The 19,900-nt window shown below is 45.6% G+C and overlaps 1 protein-coding gene across 1 annotated transcript in view; it reads left to right on the top strand.

Moving 5' to 3' along the window:
* Window positions 1-19,755, top strand: part of LOC120983422 (carnitine O-palmitoyltransferase 1, liver isoform-like) — a gene marked incomplete at its 3' end in the record, with an annotated part of 43,761 nt that extends 24,006 nt beyond the window's left edge. Inside the window, exons 2-5 of the mRNA XM_040413162.1 lie at window positions 6,576-6,739; window positions 8,399-8,538; window positions 17,208-17,379; window positions 19,654-19,755. Of these exons, the coding sequence (XP_040269096.1) occupies window positions 6,599-6,739; window positions 8,399-8,538; window positions 17,208-17,379; window positions 19,654-19,755 (555 nt within the window). The remainder of the gene's footprint in view (window positions 1-6,575; window positions 6,740-8,398; window positions 8,539-17,207; window positions 17,380-19,653) is intronic.
* Between the last annotated feature and the right edge of the window lie 145 nt (window positions 19,756-19,900).

Genomic DNA, 19,900 nt, shown 5'->3' with positions numbered 1-19,900 from the left:
ATGAGCCGGGAGAGAGGAGGGGCTGGAGTCCGTAACTAGGGGCGGGGCCCGGTGCAGTCACTGTACTCTTACACCGGGCCCCGCCGCTCACCAAAGTATTTATAAACGTGAATCCTTATCCTGTTATTAAGCTGCCCTTTACCATGTTCCCATGTCCCCCCTGTATCCCCATAGCACTTACTTAAGCTTCAATAGCAGGCAGAGCGGACGGCAGCAGTAACGTCACTCACTGACGTTGAGCGCCTGCTCCGCCCCCTTTATGAATGAAGCAGGCGGAGCAGACGCGCGACGTCAGTGAGTGACGTTACTGCTGCCGTCCGCTCTGCCTGCTATGGAAGCGTGTGAATCGTAAGTGCTGTGGGGATACAGGGGGGACATGGGAACATGGGAGAGGGCAGCTTAATAACAGGATAAGGATTCACGTTTATAAATACTTCGGTGAGCAGAGGGCCGGTGTATTGGGGGACACTGTTATGAGGGGGATCTGTGGATGACATATAGCAGTGTCATCCACAGATCCCCCCCATAACAGTTCCATCCACAGATCCCCCCACCCCATAGCAGTACAATTTGAAATTTTATTTTTTTTCCTGAAATTTCCCTTAAAATGAAGGTGCGTGTTATACGCCTGTGCGTGTTATACGCCGATAAATACGGTAATTGCATTAGGCTAGTCAGTAAAAACAAAAAAAGGAAGAGACCACTGTGGTACTCAGCAGAAGTGGCCAAAATCGTTAAAAACAAAAAGATAGCATTTAGTAATTATATAAAAAAACGAGGATTACAGGGAAATTTATAAAATTAGGCAGGGAGAGGCCAAGCAAGTTATAAGAGCTTCTAAAGCACATGCAGAAGAGAAATTAGCTCAGTCAGTGAAAAAAGGCGATAAGACATTCTTCAGATACATAAATGAAAAAAGGAAACTAAAACAAGGAATTATCAAATTAAAAACAAAAGAAGGAAGGTATATGGAAGAAGATAAAAAACTAGCTGACTGCCTCAATGAATACTTCTGTTCAGTCTTTATGAAGGAAAAGGACCTCAGTTAGGGAGGAAGACCAATTAATCTTTTGATGCATGTGTCTTTACAGAGGAAGAGGTTCTAAGTCAGCTGTCTACAATTTATACAATTAAGTCACAGGGGCCTGATGGGATACACCCAAAGCTATTAAAAGAGCTCAGCGGTGAACTAGCAAAACCATTAACAGATTTATTTAACCAATCACTGGCAACAGGAGTCGTCCCAGAAGATTGGAAATTAGCAAATGTTGTGCCGATTCACAAGAAAGGTAGTAGGAAGGAATCGGGCAACTATAGGCCAGTAAGCCTGATATCAATAGTGGGGAAATTAATGGAAACCATACTTAAGGAGGATTGTGGAACATCTAAAATCCCATGGATTGAAAGATGAAAAACGGCATGGGTTTACTTCAGGGAGATCATGTCATACTAATCTTATTGTTTTTTTTGATTGGGTGACTAAAATAATAGAATGGCGGAGGTGCAGTAGACATCGCTTATCTAGACTTTAGTAAGGCTTTTGATACTGTCCCACATAGAAGGCTTATCAATAAATTGCAGTCTTTGAGCTTGGACTCCCATATTGTTGAATGGATTAGGCAGTGGCTGAGGGACAGACAACAGAGGGTTGTAGTCAATGGAGTATATTCAGACCATGGTCTTCTTACCAGTGGGGTACCTCAGGGATCTGTTCTGGGACCCATATTGTTTAATATCTTTATCAGTGAAATTGCAGAAGGCCTCGATGGTAAGGTGTGTCTTTTTGCTGATGACACAAAGATTGAGGGTTGATGTTCCTGGAGGGATACACCAAATGGAAAAGGATTTAGGAAAACTAGAGGAATGGTCAAAAATCTGGCAACTAAAATTTTATGTTGATAAGTGCAAGATAATGCACCTGGGACGTAAAAACCCAAGAGCAGAATATAAAATCAGTGATACAGTCCTAACCTCAGTATCTGAGGAAAGGGATTTAGGGGTCATTATTTCAGAAGACTTAAAGGTAGGCAGACAATGTCATAGAGCAGCAGGAAATGCTAGCAGAATGCTTGGGTGTATAGGGAGAGGCATTACCAGTAGAAAGAGGGAGGTGCTCATGCCGCTCTACAGAGCACTAGTGAAACCACATTTGGAGTATTGTGCGCAGTATTGGAGACCATATCTCCAGAAGGATATCGATACTTTGGAGAGAGTTCAGAGAAGAGCTACTAAACTAGTACATGGATTGCAGGATTAAATTTACCAGGAAAGATTAAAGGACCTCAACATGTATAGCTTGGAAGAAAGACGAGACAGAGGGGATATGATAGAAACTTTTAAATACATAAAGGGAATCAACAAGGTAAAAGAGGAGAAATATTTAAAAGAAGAAAAGCTGCTACAAGAGGACATAGTTTTAAATTAGAGGGGCAAAGGTTTAAAAGTAATATCAGGAAGTATTACTTTACTGAGAGAGTAGTGGATGCATGGAATAGCCTTCCTGCAGAAGTGGTAGCTGCAAATACAGTGAAGGAGTTTAAGCATGCAAGGGATAGGCATAAGGCCATCCTTCATATAAGATAGGGCCAGGGGCTATCCATAGTATTCAGTATATTGGGCAGACTAGATGGGCCAAATGGTTCTTATCTGCCGACACATTATATCAGTGGAGGTCTCAATGGTTGGACCCCCATGATCAGATACCTACCACAATAAATTAGGCTTTCATGGATCACACTTGTTTTTACAGCACATTCCACAGATGCTCAATCGGATTTGGATCTGGAGAACTGGGAATCTAAGGCATCACCTTAAACTCATATTCTTCAAGCCATCCTTTAACCCCTTAGGCTGGGTTCACACTTGAGCGTTTTACAGCGCGTTCAAACGCGCTGTAAAACGCTCAACACATGAGAACCAATGCTTCCCTATGACCCTGGTTCTCACTTGAGCGTTTTACAGCGCGTTTGAACGCGCTGAAAAACGCCCTACGCTCAAACAAGTACTTGAGCTTCTTTGGGGCGTTTTGACGCGCGTTTGTGGCCATAGGACACTGCAGTCAATCACACAAACGCGCGTCAAACGCGCGTTTACTATTGTAAAAAACGCGCATAAAAACGCGCGACAAAAACGCACGTTAAACGCGCATATCAAAGACGCTCAGGTCTGAACCCAGCCTAAAGGACTCGGCCCTATTTCACCTTACGGACTTGGCCATTTTTTGCAAATCTGACCAGTGTCACTTTTAAGTGCTGATAACTTTAAAACGCTTTGACTTATCCAGGCCATTCTGAGATCGTTTTTTCATCACATATTGTACTTCATGACACTGGTAAAATGAAGTAAAAAAAAATATAAATTTTATTTATAAAAAAAAAACCAAATTTACCAAAAATTTTTTTAAACAATTGCAAATTTCCAAGTTTCAATTTCTCTACTTCTATAATGCATAGTAATACCTCCAAAAATAGTTACTTTACATTCCCCATATGTCTACTTCATGTTTGGATCATTTTGGGAATAATATTTTATTTTTTGGGGATGTTCCAAGGCTTAGAAGTTTAGAAGCAAATCTTGAGATTTTTCACAAATTTTCAAAAACCCAATTTTTAGGGACCAGTTCAGGTCTGAAGTCACTTTGCGAGGCTTACATAATAGAAACCACCCAAAAATTACCCCATTCTAGAAACTACACCCCTCAAGGTATTCAAAACTGATTTTACAAACTTTGTTAACCCTTTAGGTGTTTCACAAGAATTAATGGAAAATAGAGATACAATTTCAAAATTTCACTTTTTTGGCAGATTTTCCATTTTAATAATTTTTTTCCAGTTACAAAGCAAGGGTTAACAGTGTTTAGTGTTTCCATAGTCTGAGAGCCATAACTTTTTCAGTTTTTGGGCGATTACCTTGGGTAGGGTATGATTTTTGCGGGATGAGATGACGGTTTTATTGGCACTATTTTGGGGTGCGTGTGACTTTTTGATCGCTTGCTATTACACTTTTTGTGATGTAAAGTGACAAAAAATGGTTTATTTAGCACAGTTTTTATTTTTTACGGTGTTCATCTGAGGGGTTAGGTCATGTGATATTTTTATAGAGCCGGTCAGTACGAACGCGGCGATACCAAATATGTATACTTTTTTATTTTTATTTATGTAAGTTTTACACAATAACAACAGCTTTTTTAAAACAAAAAAAATGGTTTTAGTGTCTCCATATTGTGAGCCATAGTTTTTTTAATTTTTTGGGCGATTGTCTCAGGTAGGGGCTCATTTTTTGCTGGATGAGGTGACGGTTAGATTGGTATGGTGTTCATCTGAGGGGTTAGGTCATGTGATATGTTTATAGAGCCGGTCGATACAGACGCGGCGATACCTAATATGTATACTCTCCCCCCCCCCCCCCCCCCCCCCTATTTTTTACCAATTTTTTACCAATTTTTTTTTACTTTATTTGGGGAAAATTACGTTTTTGTTTATTTTTACTTGAAACTTTTAATTTTTTTAAAACTTTTTTTTTTGTCCCACTTTGGGACTTGAACTTTTGGGGGTCTAATCCTTTACAATGCATTCCAATACTTCTGTATTGGAATGTATTGGCTGTATGAGTAATACTGTGTGTATTACTCATTTACTCATACAGCTTCCGGCCTGTGAGATCCAGGGGGCTGGATCTCACAGGCTCGTCACCGGAAGGCAGCGCGATGCCTTCCTTAGACATCGCGCGGCCTTCCATGCCATCAGGTCCCCCCCACAGCCGTATGGGGACCCGATGGCACGCCCGATCGCCGCCGCAAACCGCAGGTCTGAATTGGTCTGTCACATGACCCCGCCCTCCCCGGCGTTGTGACAGGATGCCCGCTGAATGATTTCAGCGGGCATCCTGTCACAATTAACCCCCGCCGCGCCGCAATCTATTTTTAAACTTAGGACGTACCGGTATGTCCTGAGGCCTTAAGGACTCAGGAAACAGGGCGTACCGGTACGCCCTAAGTCCCTAAGGGGTTAAAGTAGCACTTCCACAATTTACATAATGTAAACTGTAGTGAAGGTAATCCTCTTACCGGTGACTGTATTTGTGAGTTATAACCTCCCTTTCCTAATACTCAGCTGTGTCATGTGACCAACACTCTGACCTCTAACTGACACAGGACAGGAAGTCAGTTTCTGTATTCATTCATATGAGACTGACAATGAGGCTGCCATAAGAATACATAAAGAAACTGGCTTCCTGTACAAACATAAGATACTGTGTTATGGAAAGTCAGTGTTGGTCACATGACACAGCTGAGAATGAGAAGGGAGGTTATAACTCACAAATGCAGTCACTGGTAAGAGGATTACCTTCCCTACAGCTCACATCATGTACCCTTTCTAACAGATCAGAGAAAAAGATTTTTTGTATTTTGTCAGTACATATTATCCTGCAGAAAGGGACCACCACCATTGTAGAATACCTTTGCCATGAAGATGTGTTTTTTGGTCTGAAACAATGTCTGGGTAGATAGTACATGTTGCAGTGTCATCCACATGAAATTGCCCAGAACATCACACTGCCACCACCAGCTTACCTTTTTTCCGTAGTACATCTGGGTGCCATCTTGTGTGCAAGTAAGTGACACATACACACCCGTCCATCATCATAAGACCATGCTGCTTTTTTTTTTTTATTCATGCACAGGGGGTGACACCTATTTGTCATATACAGCATTAACAGGTTTGAACCATAAACTACTTTTCACTCTAAGGTGTATTTTCATCAATTACTGTAGTTACAGTTCCTCCTTGGATTTACCAAATTTACCTCATTTGCAGTTTTCTCTTATCCCCCATGCTTGAATCCTACTTCCTGGTTTGTCATGTGTCTGCTGTGCCAGTATGCCTTAAGGCACTGAGATGTGTCCTGACATCAGCAGGACATGTGACACTAACCACGCTCCTTGGTTCTTGCCAGTATCGCTTCCTGTGTCCTCCATTACAATGCTCCAATGCAGGACGTAACCACTAGCAACTGAAAATTGAAACCGATTTGCTACAGGGTGTAATAGGCGAATTACTTTAGAATAAGGCAGTATTTAAAAAAATTTGTGATTTGAGTAAAGTGATATAACAGTGATATCTGCTGTGCAGGATACATTTATGTTAGTGGCACAATCCCTTTAACATTTCTATCAATTTATGCTACAGTAGCTCCTCTGTGGGATCTGACCAGACCTGCCTGTTCACCAGTCATCCTTCCCTGGACCACTTTTAGTAACTACTAACCACTGCATAATAGGGAACACCCCACAAGACCTGTCATTTTGATGATGCCCTGACCCATCAATTGTATTTGCATAAAGGCAGTAAACTGGCCAGTAAACTGTGTACAGACCCAGTACAGAACCTTGTGGTACAGCACTGTCAACCTTACATTCTAAAATAATTTCAGTATTTTTGTCTCTGATACACTGTGTCTCATGGTGGTCAGTTTATGTTTAGCTAGTAAGGTTTTTACCACCTACTTTTCCATCTGTGAAGAACATTTGCTAAGAATATAAATATTTAATTGCAGTGTTTTGTATTCCTTTATAGCTTGGAACTGAAGTGGCAACAACATGGCTGAAGCCCACCAGGCTGTGGCGTTCCAGTTTACGGTCACTCCAGAAGGAATTGACCTTCGTCTGAGCCATGAGGCACTTAAACAGGTCTACCTCTCAGGACTGCGGTCATGGAAGAAGAAACTAGCTCGACTCAGGGTGAGTAACGTGGCCCATGACATAATCGGTGTAGGTAATGGGCCTCGTAGTATTGGCAGAAGAAGCATACATTGTTGGATTTGTTGGATCAGTATATTCCCCTGAGCGTACAAGTAACAAACTAATGAACTATGCAGATAACAGAAGTGAAGGTTCTGTCTGCAAGCCCTTAGGAGATTCACCGTCCAGGGTGCGTGTACAGACATGAAGTGCTCTTGATTGCATGGAGTTTGGGGGATACTGTTGGATGAAGACGTTGGGTTCTGAGGGAAAATGCAGTAAGAGGGGAGCAGAGACGAGATGGATAGGAAATGTGATAGTATGCCCTGAATATGTTTTGGGGCCAACTGATTGTCAGGGTTGGCACATTCCAGAGAACTGGTGCAGCTTGAGAAAAGTCTTAGAGACGGAAGTTGAACCTTGGGATTATGGAGGATGTTGGTTTTAGGCAGAACAGAGAGCACAGGTAGGATACAATTTTGACAGTATGTAGTGAATAAAGATAGCTATAATTGATCACTTCCATTATGCTAGTGCTTCAGGAGAAGTTTGTCCACACCAGGTGTAGAATACTACATGTAGAAAACATTCAGAAAAGTGTGTACCTCAGCTAAGCCTGTTGTCATCTTCCTAGCTTCCCATTACTCATTGTAGTGAATATCCTCTGTAGGCTACAAGGCCCCTTCACAAATCTGGCAATTCAGTTTTGATTCTTAGGCTACTTTCACACTAGCGTCGGGGCTCCGCTTGTGAGCTCCGTTTGAAGAGTCTCACAAGCGGCCCCGAACGCATCCGTCCTGCCCTAATGCATTCTGAGTGCAGTCTGGCAGCGTTCAGGCTCCGCTCAGCAAGCGGACACCTGAACGCTGCTTGCAGCGTTGGGGTGTCCGCCTGGCCGTGCGGAGGCAAGCGGATCCGTCCAGACTTACAATGTAAGTCAATGGGGACGGATCCGTTTGAATTTGACACTATATGGCTCAATTTTCAAACGGATCCGTCCCCCATTGACTTTCAATGTAAAGTCTGGACGGATCCGTCTGAAGCTACTTTCACACTTAGAATTTTTTCTACAATATAATGCAGATGGATCCGTTCTGAACGGATCCCAAGTCTGCATTATATGAGCGGATCCGTCTGGGCAGACCCCAGACGGATCCGCTCTGAACGCAAGTGTGAAAGTAGCCTTACTGCGGTGGTACAGAAACTAACGCAAGGACCGATCGCATGCTTTATTATGGGAGCAGTTAGGCCTCATGGCATGTGTTATATGCTATATGCAGCGTTTTTCTGTCCAGCTATGGACGCCGCACGCAACAGATATATGTGAACTCAATATAAGGTTACCGCTGGCACATATGCCAAGTTTAAAGAAAGAAACAGATCCTTAAAAAAAGAGATTTCGTTATTATTGCTGTAACTTTTCTGTATTTTTGGGAAAACACCACTGCAGGTTTAAAGCAGTTGTTTGAGCCAAAGCTAGAAGTGGGTCAAGAAGTAGGAATAACTACCATAAAACTGCTGTGTGTGGAATGCCTCTTAGGACAGTGAGCAGCTTAATTATCAAAGTAAAGTCCCATGCAGGAACCCCATGATAGACAGACAGACGGATGTATATATGCAGAATCCTTCTGGTAATTCTTCTACGCTTTCTCTCTATAGAACAGTTTCATCACAGGAGTTTATCCAGCCAGCCCTTCCAGTTGGCTCTTTGTGGTAATTGCAATTATGGGGACCATGTATGCTCGTGTGGACCCATCAATGGGGATGATTGGCAAAATCAAAGAACATCTACCTGTAAGGTATGTATTCACTGTCGGGATTTTTATTTTTTTAACTTTTGATAATACATTTTTTATTTTATTTTTTGTGCATACTTCTGTTAAAGGGGTTCTCTTTCTTAAGAGCTGACACCCGGGATAGACATGCCCAGTTAAATAACACTTACCTGTCCAGACTTCTGCCGTTCCTGCGTTGCGGCTCCATTCTCGGCTGCTTCTGGTCCCCGCTGGACTGGAAGCAGCCAGGAACAGCGGGACTGAAGACAGGTCAGTTTTTTTTTCTTTTCTTTTTTTAACTGGGTACCAGTTCCATCCCTTAGCGTTGTCAGCCCCTAGGCCAGACAACTCCTTTACAGTAGTTTTCCTCAGGATAGGCCACCAATATCTGTTCACATCAGCGCAACACCATACATTGTATCATGGTTGTGCCTGGTGTCGCAGCTCAGTACTGTTCATTTGAATGGAACTGAGCTGCACAAACACCATGTTACCGATGGACACAACCTGAGGATGAGACCACAGTGCTCGCCCAAACATTGTTTGACCCTTTTTAAAAGCACTTTATCAGGGTGCTGGGGGTCAGACGCCACTGATCAGATATTCAGATCTTATCCTGAGGTCATCAACATTTAACTATATATGAAAATATTTACAATTGCACGAATTTAAAATGCACCACCATGTGAGTGGTATACTGAATGTGCGCCTTGCTGGTGGGGAAATGGGGGGCATATTGTTATTCACTAGAGAGTATGAAAAGAAGTGCGAAAGAGAGTATGAATGGAGTCCATAGTAACTTATTACACCATGAAGCCCCCATCAAACACTTCTGATTTATGATGTCAGTATGTATAGCCATTGCTTCCTCCTTCTGGTAAACCAGGGCAATGCATATTTTTTTAAGGAGTTCTCAGAAACAGGGAACCTCTTTGGCAGGTTGCAGGGATTAAAGAAAGATTACCTGCTACCGGCGCTCCGGTTCCAGAGCAGATCTCTCTTCTCCTCTGTTTCCTCCTAATTGAGGGCAGAAAGTCTGCAGCAATTACCATAGCAGCAGAATTTCACACTTCACATGATGCAGAAATTGGGGTGTGGATTTTAAATCTTCACAATGTCAATTTTTGCTGCTGATTTCACCCTTTGCAACACGTGGGGTGAGGTCTGTGACATATACGCAGGGTTGCCAACTGTCCAGAATTTTCTGAACAGTCCATAAAAATAGGCAACATTTTTTCTTGCGTCCATTAAAAAAATAGCTGTTTCCAGTCTGCTGCTTCTTCCCAGTCCCCAGAAGACAAGGAGGACCAGAGGTTCCTAAAGCTTCTGCATCCTGCCAGCCTTCGGGTCACCACGGCCGCCCACGACAAGTCTCTGTTTCCGGTGTAGCAGCCCTCCCCAAGGGGCCACACACCTAAGGTGGTGACCTGGCTGAAACCAGGGGGGCAGAACATGCCAGACGGGTAAGTATTCCTGGCTCTAAACCTTTTTCTTCCCCCCTACCCTTCTCAGGTTACTTGCTGTGTATGGCCCCACAAAGCCTTTTCCCCCCAGGCGTGGAAAGCTCTCCTGTGGGGTTGGGGGTAAAGGGAAGCCCTCTGTGCTTGCCAAGCTTCTTTTTGGCCCCCCCAGCGGTGCTGCCTCTCCTTGTGGCAGCACCGCTGTACAGGGGGTGGGGGGGAGAGATCCCTAAGGGGAGTCAGTTGGTGCGCCAGCTCTCCTTTTCATTATCACCGGGGGGGGCATGAGTTCTTCGCACTTGTTTCTCTGACACCGCCCAACGCCTACTCAGGAGGACTTCTGCGGACTCTGACACCAGGTTTTTTTTCCGGACAGGCTGCAGTAAGGGACACAGGCCAGGTGAACGCTTTCTCCGCTTCCTACAGGGTCTAACTTTAGCCCTCCTACCTTTCACTACAGGTACTTACTATGTCCGAACCCAGATCCCAGGCCCCAAAGCTGGCGATCACTTCCGTGCAACATTTTGCATGTGCTTCTTGTCGCTCAAAATTCCCATTCAGTCAGTTGGATCCACTCTGCTCATCGTGCTCTGCTCCACCACCAAGTGGCTCTGACCCTGTCCCAGTCGCCCCCCCCTGCCCAGCCCATGGTAGAGCCGGAGTCGGTGCGCTCTCTGTCTAAGATGGTGCAGGACGTTTCCCATTCCAACAGGGCCATTGTGGAAATGATGGGGCGTTTGGCCGTGCGGCCACCATCTGACCTATCAGACTCTGGGGATTCCTCTGCTACTCCCCATCGCGGCCGTCTTGCAAAACAGGCCAGACCACCCTCTCCTCGAAGGGCGTCTGCGTCCCCCGTTTCCTCCATCTCCCCGTCACCTCCCAGGGAGTCTCGCTCCGATGCATCCTCATTAGAAGAGGCGTGTTCTGAGGAAAAGTTGTCAGACGTTGACTTGTCTTACCGGAGGACCAGTCTTCCAAACTGGTAGACAATCTCATTGCAGCAGTTATAGAAACCTTACAGGTTGAGGACCGTACACCCTCATCTGTGGGTTCTAGTTTTTCCTTCAGGCGATCCCATCGCTCGCCAAAAGTTTTCCGAAAACCACCCAGAGTTTGATTCCTCCCTTTCCAAGGAATGGAACTTCCCTGACAGGCATTTTGCTTTGCTGAAATGTTTAGACGTCTTATATCCCTTTCCAGAGGATTTGACAAAGAAGTGGTCATCCTCTCCTATTGTTGACCCTCCGGTATCCCGCCTGGCTAAGAATACCACCTTGCCTATGGCGGATGGGGCTTCCTTCTCGGACCCCAAGGATAAGAAATTGGAATCCTTTGCCAAATCTTCTTTTGAAGCAGTTGGCACTGCCCTGCGCCCGTTTTTTGCCTCTACATGGGTTAGCAAGGCTATAACCGAGTGGGCAAACGAGCTACGTCGAGGCCTCGCCTCTGGGGACTCCTCGGAGGAACTTTCAGATATTGCAGTACAACTTTCCCACGCCAGCTCTTACATCTGTGAGGCCTCTCTGGACGCGGCCAGGCTTTTGGCCCGCTCTTCAGCCCTTTTGGTGGCTATTCGCCATACCCTGTGGCAGGGCTGCACGATATGGGAATTTTGTGCGATTGCGATTAGGGCCCTAAAAATTGCGATAACGATGTGCGATGCGATATTTTAAGGGAATTGTGCTAGAGGTCTATTTGCTTGGATTTTCCCATAAGAGCCGCTGACGCGGCTGGGTATGACATAGTTATGGGGGATCTGTGGATGGCGCTGTTATGTGGGGGATCTGTGGATGACGCTGTTATGTGGGGGATCTGTGGATGACGCTGTTATGTGGGGGATCTGTGGATGACGCTGTTATGTGGGGGATCTGTGGATGACGCTGTTATGTGGGAGATCTGTGGAGGACGCTGTTATGTGGGAGATCTGTGGAGGACGCTGTTATGTGAGAGATCTGTGGAGGACGCTGTTATGTGGGAGATCTGTGGATGACGCTGTTATGTGGGGGATCTGTGGATGACGCACTGTTATGTGGGGGATCTGTGGATGGCACTGTTATGTGGGGGATCTGTGGATGGCACTGTTATGTGGGGGATCTGTGGATGGCGCTGTTATGTGGGAGATCTGTTGATGACGCTGTTATGTGGGGGATCTGTGGATGACTCTGTTATGTGGGAGATCTGTTGATGACGCTGTTATGTGGGGGATCTGTGGATGACTCTGTTATGTGGGGGATCTGTGGATGACGCACTGTTATGTGGGGGATCTGTGGATGACGCTGTTATGTGGGAGATCTGTGGAGGTGTAGATCTGTGGATGCTGTTATGGGGGATTTGTGGAGGACGCTGTTATGTGGGAGATCTGCGGAGGGCACTGTTATGGGGGACCTGCGGAGGGCACTGTTATGGGGGACCTGCGGAGGGCACTGTTATGGGGGACCTGCGGAGGGCACTGTTATGGGGGACCTGCGGAGGGCACTGTTATGGGGGACCTGCGGAGGGCACTGTTATAGGGGATGTGTGCTATGACACATGGGGCCACGAGGGGGGCCAGCATAAGACACACATATAGCATCTTATGCTGGTCCCCCTCATGGCCCCATGTGTCCCTTCATGTGTTAACTCTCCTATTCATAAAATGGCCAGCCTCTGTACTTTCACTATGAATGCACTCACACTGCAGAGAGCGGCAGAGAGCGAGCCGGCCGGCGCGTGACTGACGTCACTGGCACGCTCTTCCCACTTAATTCAGGAAGCAGGAGCGTGACTAAGTGACTTCAGTCCCGCGCCGGCCGGCTGCCTCGCTCGCTCCCGCTCGTCGCTGCAGTGCATGCATTCATTGTGAAAGTAAGTACAGAGGCTGTAATAGGACAGAGGACTTTTTTTTATCAATAGGGGCCCCTTCATATATAATAATCGCGGCATTTTCGGCTCGGCCGAATCGCCAAACCGCATTTGCCGATTATCGCGATTCGATTACTTTTGCGATATATCGTGCAGCCCTACCCTGTGGCTATCTTGCTGGGCGGCGGATAATGCTTCTAAACAGGCCTTGACGTCCCTCCCTTTTGCAGGTAGCAGACTTTTCGGCAAGCGTCTGGATGAGATTATCTCTAATGCTACAGGGGCTAAAAGCACCCATTTGCAGCAGAGCAGGACGTGCTTTAACAGGTCTAAAAAGACCTCTTTTTCGGCCCTTTCGGGGTTTCTCCAGCCCTAAGCAGCCAGCCGACAAATCTGCCCCAGAGCAGAAGCGCAAGCCATCTTTCAAGCCTTGCCCTCCCTGGCGTCCTCGCCAGCAGGGCTCCAAGCCCTATACCCCCAAGTCCTACTCTGCATGATGTGTGGTCTCTGCCCACCCAGTCGAGTGGGAGGGCATTTTCATCTGTTCCAGCATGGGTGGCTAGCTCACATCTCGGATGCCTGGGTACGAGAAGTCATGTCGGAGGGTTACTGTTTTTTTCGCTCGAACGGGTACTGGTTTTTCCAAGAAAGGGTACGTTCCGTCCTATCCTAGACCTCAATGCCCTCCGCCGCTACCTGGGGGAGTACCTGTCATCGATAGACATCAAGAACGCCTACCTCCATGTTCCAATCTGCGTCAGTCACCAGAAATATCTTCGGTTCGCAGTGGGACCTTTTCATTACCAGTTTGTGACCCTCCCATTCGGTCTTGCCACAGCTCCCAGAGTCTTTACCAAAATTCTGGCCTCAGTCATGGCTCTGCTTCATGCCAGGGGGATAGTGGCGATTCCGTACTTGGACGATATCCTGATCAAGGATCCATCATTCCGGGCAACGCGGACAGCCTACTCATCGTCCGGGACACCCTGGAACGTTTCGGGGTGGGTTCTGAACCTATCAGTCATGTCTTCACCTATCTCAACAGCTGAAATTTCTGAGCATGCTGTTCAACACCGATCGGGCCAAGATATTCTTGCCCCAGAACAAACTCTCCGTTGTCAGATCCTCTCTTTGTTGCGGCCTCAGCCTCTTCCCATTCGCCAGTGCATGAGGGCTCTGGGCCACATGGTCTCTTCCTTCGAAGCAGTGCCCTATGCTCAGTTCCATACCACGGTTCTTCAGCGACATTCTGACTACTTAGGACCGTTCCCCAGCCTCCCTGGATCGACTCATCAGTCTCCCAGCCCCGACGCGCAGAGATCTTCGGTGGTGGTTGATGTCTCCGATGCTGACATCAGGCCGCTCCTTCCTTCCCCTCTGCTGGATAGTGTTGACGACGGACGCCAGTCTCCAGGGCTGGGGAGGAGTTCTGGACAATCTCTTGGTCCAGAGCACCTAGTCCTGCGAGGAACGCTCCCTTCCGATCAATATTCTGGAATTACGGGCAATTTGTCTCTCTGGTTCATTGGACGGATCGTCTCCGTGGGTATCCAGTACAGGTTCAATCCAACAATTCCACAGCAGTTGCATATCTAAACCACCAGGACGCCACCCGGAGCCCCACAGCCATGCTGGAAGCAGCGCTCATCCTCTCCTGCGCGGAGAGCCATGTCCCAGCTCTGTCGGCAGTTCATATCCCCAGCGTCGACAACTGGATCGCCGACTTTCTCAGCCGAGAGAGATTCGATCCCGGGAATGGGCTTTGCATCCACAGGTCTCTCTCGCGATCTGCGAGCGATGGGGTCGGCCTGATGTGGATCTCATGACCTCCCGCTTCAAGGTAGAGAAGTTCGTTGCGAGGTCCAAGGATCCTCGGGCATCGGACGCCCTTGTGATCCCGTGGACGCAGTTCACGTTTCCTCCTCTTCCGCTCATTCCGCGTCTTCTCCGGAAAATTTGGTCCGAAGGTCTGCCTGTCATTCTCATGGCCCCGGACTGGCCACACAGAGTATGGCACGCATCCCTAGTCTCCCTCCTCGCCAACGAACCCTGGCGTCTTGCACTTTGGGAGGACCTCTTGTCGCAGGAACCGATCTTCCACCCGAATTTAGGTTTTCTACATTTAACAGCATGGCTGTTGAAGCCACGGTACTAATGGCTCTGGGTTTCTCGGATGGTCCAGACCATGATTCGTGCTAGGAAGCCGTCGTCCTCCTGGATCTATCACTGGACCCTGAAGTCCTACTTTAGTTGGTTTAGTTGGTGCGAACGCCACCAGTTGTCTCTCATTCCGTTCTCGTTGCCGCGACTCTTGTCTTTCCTGCAGTCGAGCATGGACTTGGGGCTGGCTCTCAGTTCCCTCAAAGGGCAAGTTTCGGCCCTTTCCATTCTTTTTCAGCGGAACTTGGCTTTGCTTTCTGCAGTTCGGACCCTTCAGTAGGGGGTGGCACACGTATTAATCTGGTGCTCAGCGCTCTCTAGTCCTCTCCGTTTGAGCCTCTGCAGTAGGTGTCACTTCGCTTCCTGTTCTACAAGGTTACCTTTTTGGTGGCAGTCACTTCCATCCGTAGGGTGTCGGAACTAGCGGTTCTTTCCTGTCGGTCGCCCTTCCTTTTCCTCCATCAGGACAAAGTAGTTCTTCCCATGTCTAGTCCTTCCATCCAAAGGTCGTGTCGGCATTCCATCTCAATGAAGAGATCATTCTCCCATTTGTCCTGCCCGTCTCATCCTCACTCCACACTCTGGATTTGGTTCGGGCTTTTCGCATCTATCTGTCTCAGACGTCCTCTTTCCGACGGATGGATTCATTATTCGTCATTCCAGAGGGACCGAGACGAGGGCTGGCTGCGTCCAAAGTTTCCATTTCCCAATGGATTCGTTTAGCCATTGTGGAAGCATACCGCATCAGTGACCAGGCTCCGCTTTTCCGGGTTACTGCTCATTCTGCTTTGGCCAGTACATCTTGGGGCTTCGGCCCTTCAGGTGTGCAAGGCGGCTACCAGGTCGTCTTTGCACACCTTTTCCAAATTTTACAGAGTACACACCTTTGTATCTTCTGACGCTTCTCTAGGGCATAGAGTTTTGCAGACGGCGTTTCTCTGGCCGGAGGGCTTCTTCGTTTGTGGCCCATCCCTGGGACTGCTCTGTAACGTCCCACGGTCAAGCCTGTGTCCCCCAATAATACGGATGAGAAAACGAGATTTTTGTACTTAACGTAAAATCTCGCCTCCTAGTGGCAGCAGCTATACCCACGGTCAAGCCTTTGTCCCACAATAAACGAAAGAGAAACAGATTTTACGGTAAGTACAAAAATCTAGTTTTTCCAGCTCACAGTAAATGCTGGTAATGAGGTGTTATCAGTATATTGAGCTATTTACATGTATTACTTATAATCTTTATCATTCATTATGGTTTTCCAATTTGTCCTAAAAAAATGTTGACTGTTCATGATTTGGGGAAAAGTTGTCTAGAGAAGAGAAAAATTCTTGTTGGCGACCCTGCATATTACGCATGTGTTCATCGGATTTGTCAGGGATTTTTCCACAGCAGTTCACATCCCATGGCAACATACCATACCCTAATTATGGTATAACATGTTAGTTATATAATAATTAAAGGGTATTCCCATTTTAGAGAGGGAGACGAAGGAGGGAAATTGTGTTTATGATGTATCTCGGCTGATCAGTTTTTTATTGATATTAGAGATGCAGATCTGTATGCCATTGAGATTCACATGGAGTGCATATAAGGCTCATTGCAAATTGACACGCTGCTGATTTCAAATCTGCCTCACAGGTCAGTTTATGCTGCAGATTCTTTTCTCAGCGTCTTGCCTCTTGCACACGAACGTATTTTCATTCCATTTGCGTTTCTTTTTTTTTTTTTTGCGGACCGTATATGTAACCATTCATTTCAATGGGTCCGCAAAAAAAACGGAAGGTACTCCTTGTGCATTCCGATTCCGTATTTCCGTTCTGCAAAAAAATAGAACATGTGTTATTATTGTCCGCATTATGGACAAGGATAGTACTGTTCTATTAGGGGCCAGCTGTTCCGTTCCGCAAAATACGGAATGCACATGGATGTCATCCGTATTTTTTGCAGACTGCAAAATGCATACGGTCGTGTGCAAGAGACCTCTAAGTAAGATTCCTTAGTATCGTATTCATTTTGCTGGTACTGTAAAATGCTGCAGATTTGGACGTACTCTATAAGAAGATTGTATGCAGCTTTTGTGGTCTTCACAGAAAGCCAGCATTTACGTTGCCTGCTACTTTCAGTCATGGACAGTCGGAGGCAGATTTGCCTATACCGCATTCATAGAGACTGGATTGGTGATGTTGTGATATGAGCATTTTTCAGATAACTTTTCCTTTTTAATCTTTGCAGTTACTACCTATCTCACCAAGGACAGAGTATTATTAGCGCCTTGCTCTTCTCCACGGCCCTGTGGTTTGCACTCATCATGACCATGCGTTATATACTAAAACAACTCCTATCGTACCATGGCTGGATGTACGAGCAGCATGGCAAGATGTCAGCCACCACCAAGTTATGGTTGGTAAGGAGCATTGCCTTTAACAAATAAGTTTCACTTGAACTTCGAACACTTGAATGGATGCTAGTGGGTTTGGAGTTTCTGTTGGTAGAACGGAACTAAATATGAATCTTTCCAAAGGTAAATCCTTCCAGGGCTGTGCTTGGAAAGCATAAGTGGACCTCTGCTATATTCTGTAATAGCAGTAGGTCTTTGCTACTAGAGGTTGATAGAAGTTATGAGCCCTCTCTTTAATGAGGGGGTTGTTTGAAAGTTTAAGAAATTTAGAAAGAAAGTAATTTAAAGGGATTGTCCCATTACAACCACTTATACCCTCTCCACAGGATAGTTGATCAGTGTCTGCCCCCACCGATCATGAGTATTGAGGCCCGCATGCTGTGGCTGACAGAGTTAGCTGAGTGCCTATACTTGGCTATCTCCAGTAGTCCCATAGAGTTGAATGGAGAGGAAGACACGCATGTGCGTTTTCCGTCCTTTCAAATGGAGAACAGGGGTTCCCATTCTCTTGATTGGCAGGGGCCTCAGACACTGATCCCCTATCCTGTAGAGAAGAGATACGAGAATACTATCAATCACTGATAATACGTCCCCATGTACAGCTATCAGTGACTGACAGCTATCTCTGTATACACACTTACACAGAGAATGCTATCAATCACTGAAAACACCATCCCCGTGTACAGCTATCAGTGACTGACAGCTATCTCTGTATACACACTTACACAGAGAATGCTATCAATCACTGAAAACACCATCCCCGTGTACAGCTATCAGTGACTGACAGCTATCTCTGTATACACACTTACACAGAGAATGCTATCAATCACTGAAAACACCATCCCCGTGTACAGCTATCAGTAACTGACAGCTATATCTATATACACATTTACACAGAGAATACTATCAATCACTGATAACACGTCCCCCATGTACAACTATCAGTAACTGACAGCTATCTATGTATACATATGGGCAGCACGGTGGCTCAGTGGTTACCAAGGACAACATCTGCATGAAGTTTGTATGTTCTCCCCGTGTTTGCGTGGGTCCATTACAAAAACGTTGGTGGAATTTTTGTTTTTTAAATTTTACCCCACAAAGAATTCTTTTTTTCTCGTTTTTCAAAAATGCATCTTGTCCCACAATGAATAAACCCTCATATGGCTATGTTAACAAAAAAATAAAATAACTAAAAGGTTATGGCTATAAAGTAAAGAAAGGAAAATACAACGTATTGTTTTATGTTATACTATGTATTTATTGTTCAATAAAAACGATTTGATTTAAAAAAAAAAAGGTTATGGCTATTGGAAAGTAGGGAAGAAAAATAAATGAAAATAGGCCCGGTCTTAAAGGGAACCTGTCATCAACTTTATGCTAACTTTACTGAGGGCAGTATAAATTAGTGACAGAAATGCTGATTTCAGTGGTGTATCACTCATGAGCTAAAAGTAAGTGGTTGCCGAGAACCAGCATCATAATCATTGCAGCCCAGGCCTTGAAAAGAGTCAAATCTACATGAGAAGAGTCAAGGTTATTCCTAATCTCCTGCTCTCTCACCCATCTGCTGATGATTGGCAGTTCTCTCCTAGAGAGAAAGGGCAAAAACTAGGTAGAAGACGGTCAGTCATCAGCAGGTGGGCAGGAGAGCAGGAATTCATGAATAACCAGGACTCTTCTCAGGTGGCCAGGACTCTTTTTTCCAGGCCTAGTCTGCAATGATTGTGATGTTGGTTCTCGGCAACCACTTACTTTTAACTTATAAATGACAGACCGCTGAAATCAACTCACCGGTCTCTACTTTATTCTGCCGTTAGTATGGGCAGCATAAAGTTGATGTCAGGTTCCCTTTAAGGACAGTAGTGACTGGTCCATTGACATTCCTGATGAGATAGAGTCCCTGTATTTATGGGAAGAACCCGTTACCCAATGATTTGTAGCTGCTCTGTATATACCTGCATTGGTTTGGAGACAGGGGGTGCACATAGCACAGAGTAAAAAATAAAACCACAAAATAAAAAGTAAAACTAGCAACAAAAAATAGATACAGATAATGAATCTGTCATGCAAAGATGCCATATAGTTAAATTTGTTAACTGTGTTACTCGATGGTGGCGTGCCACTATAACTATACAGAAGCAGCTTACCCGTGGACATGTTAGTATTTCTAGAGCTTTCCCATGGCAGCCAGTCCAGTAGTGCCCACATCCATTTCTATGAACTATATAGGCAGTCTGTATTATTATACTGCTTACACTCTCCTTATTTTATTGTTAGACTTTAGTGAAGATTTTCTCTGGCCGTAAGCCCATGCTTTACAGTTACCAGGCGTCCCTTCCTCGCCTTCCTGTTCCAAAAGTTAAAGACACAATGCAAAAGGTAAGTCTATTCTGACTATGTATGATATCTTCTTTATTCATGCGTATACAGTACATCATGGTCAAAAGTATTTGGATGCCCATTTCTAATAGGTGGTTAAAAGTATACGGCCATGCTTAACAGCTCAATGACGTGTTGAGAATTT

Source organism: Bufo bufo, unplaced genomic scaffold (genome assembly GCF_905171765.1).
Source record: "Bufo bufo unplaced genomic scaffold, aBufBuf1.1, whole genome shotgun sequence".
NCBI classification, from domain to species: domain Eukaryota; kingdom Metazoa; phylum Chordata; class Amphibia; order Anura; family Bufonidae; genus Bufo; species Bufo bufo.
The sequence above is the reverse complement of the archived record's forward strand: the minus strand, read 5'-3'. Positions and strand labels throughout refer to the sequence as shown.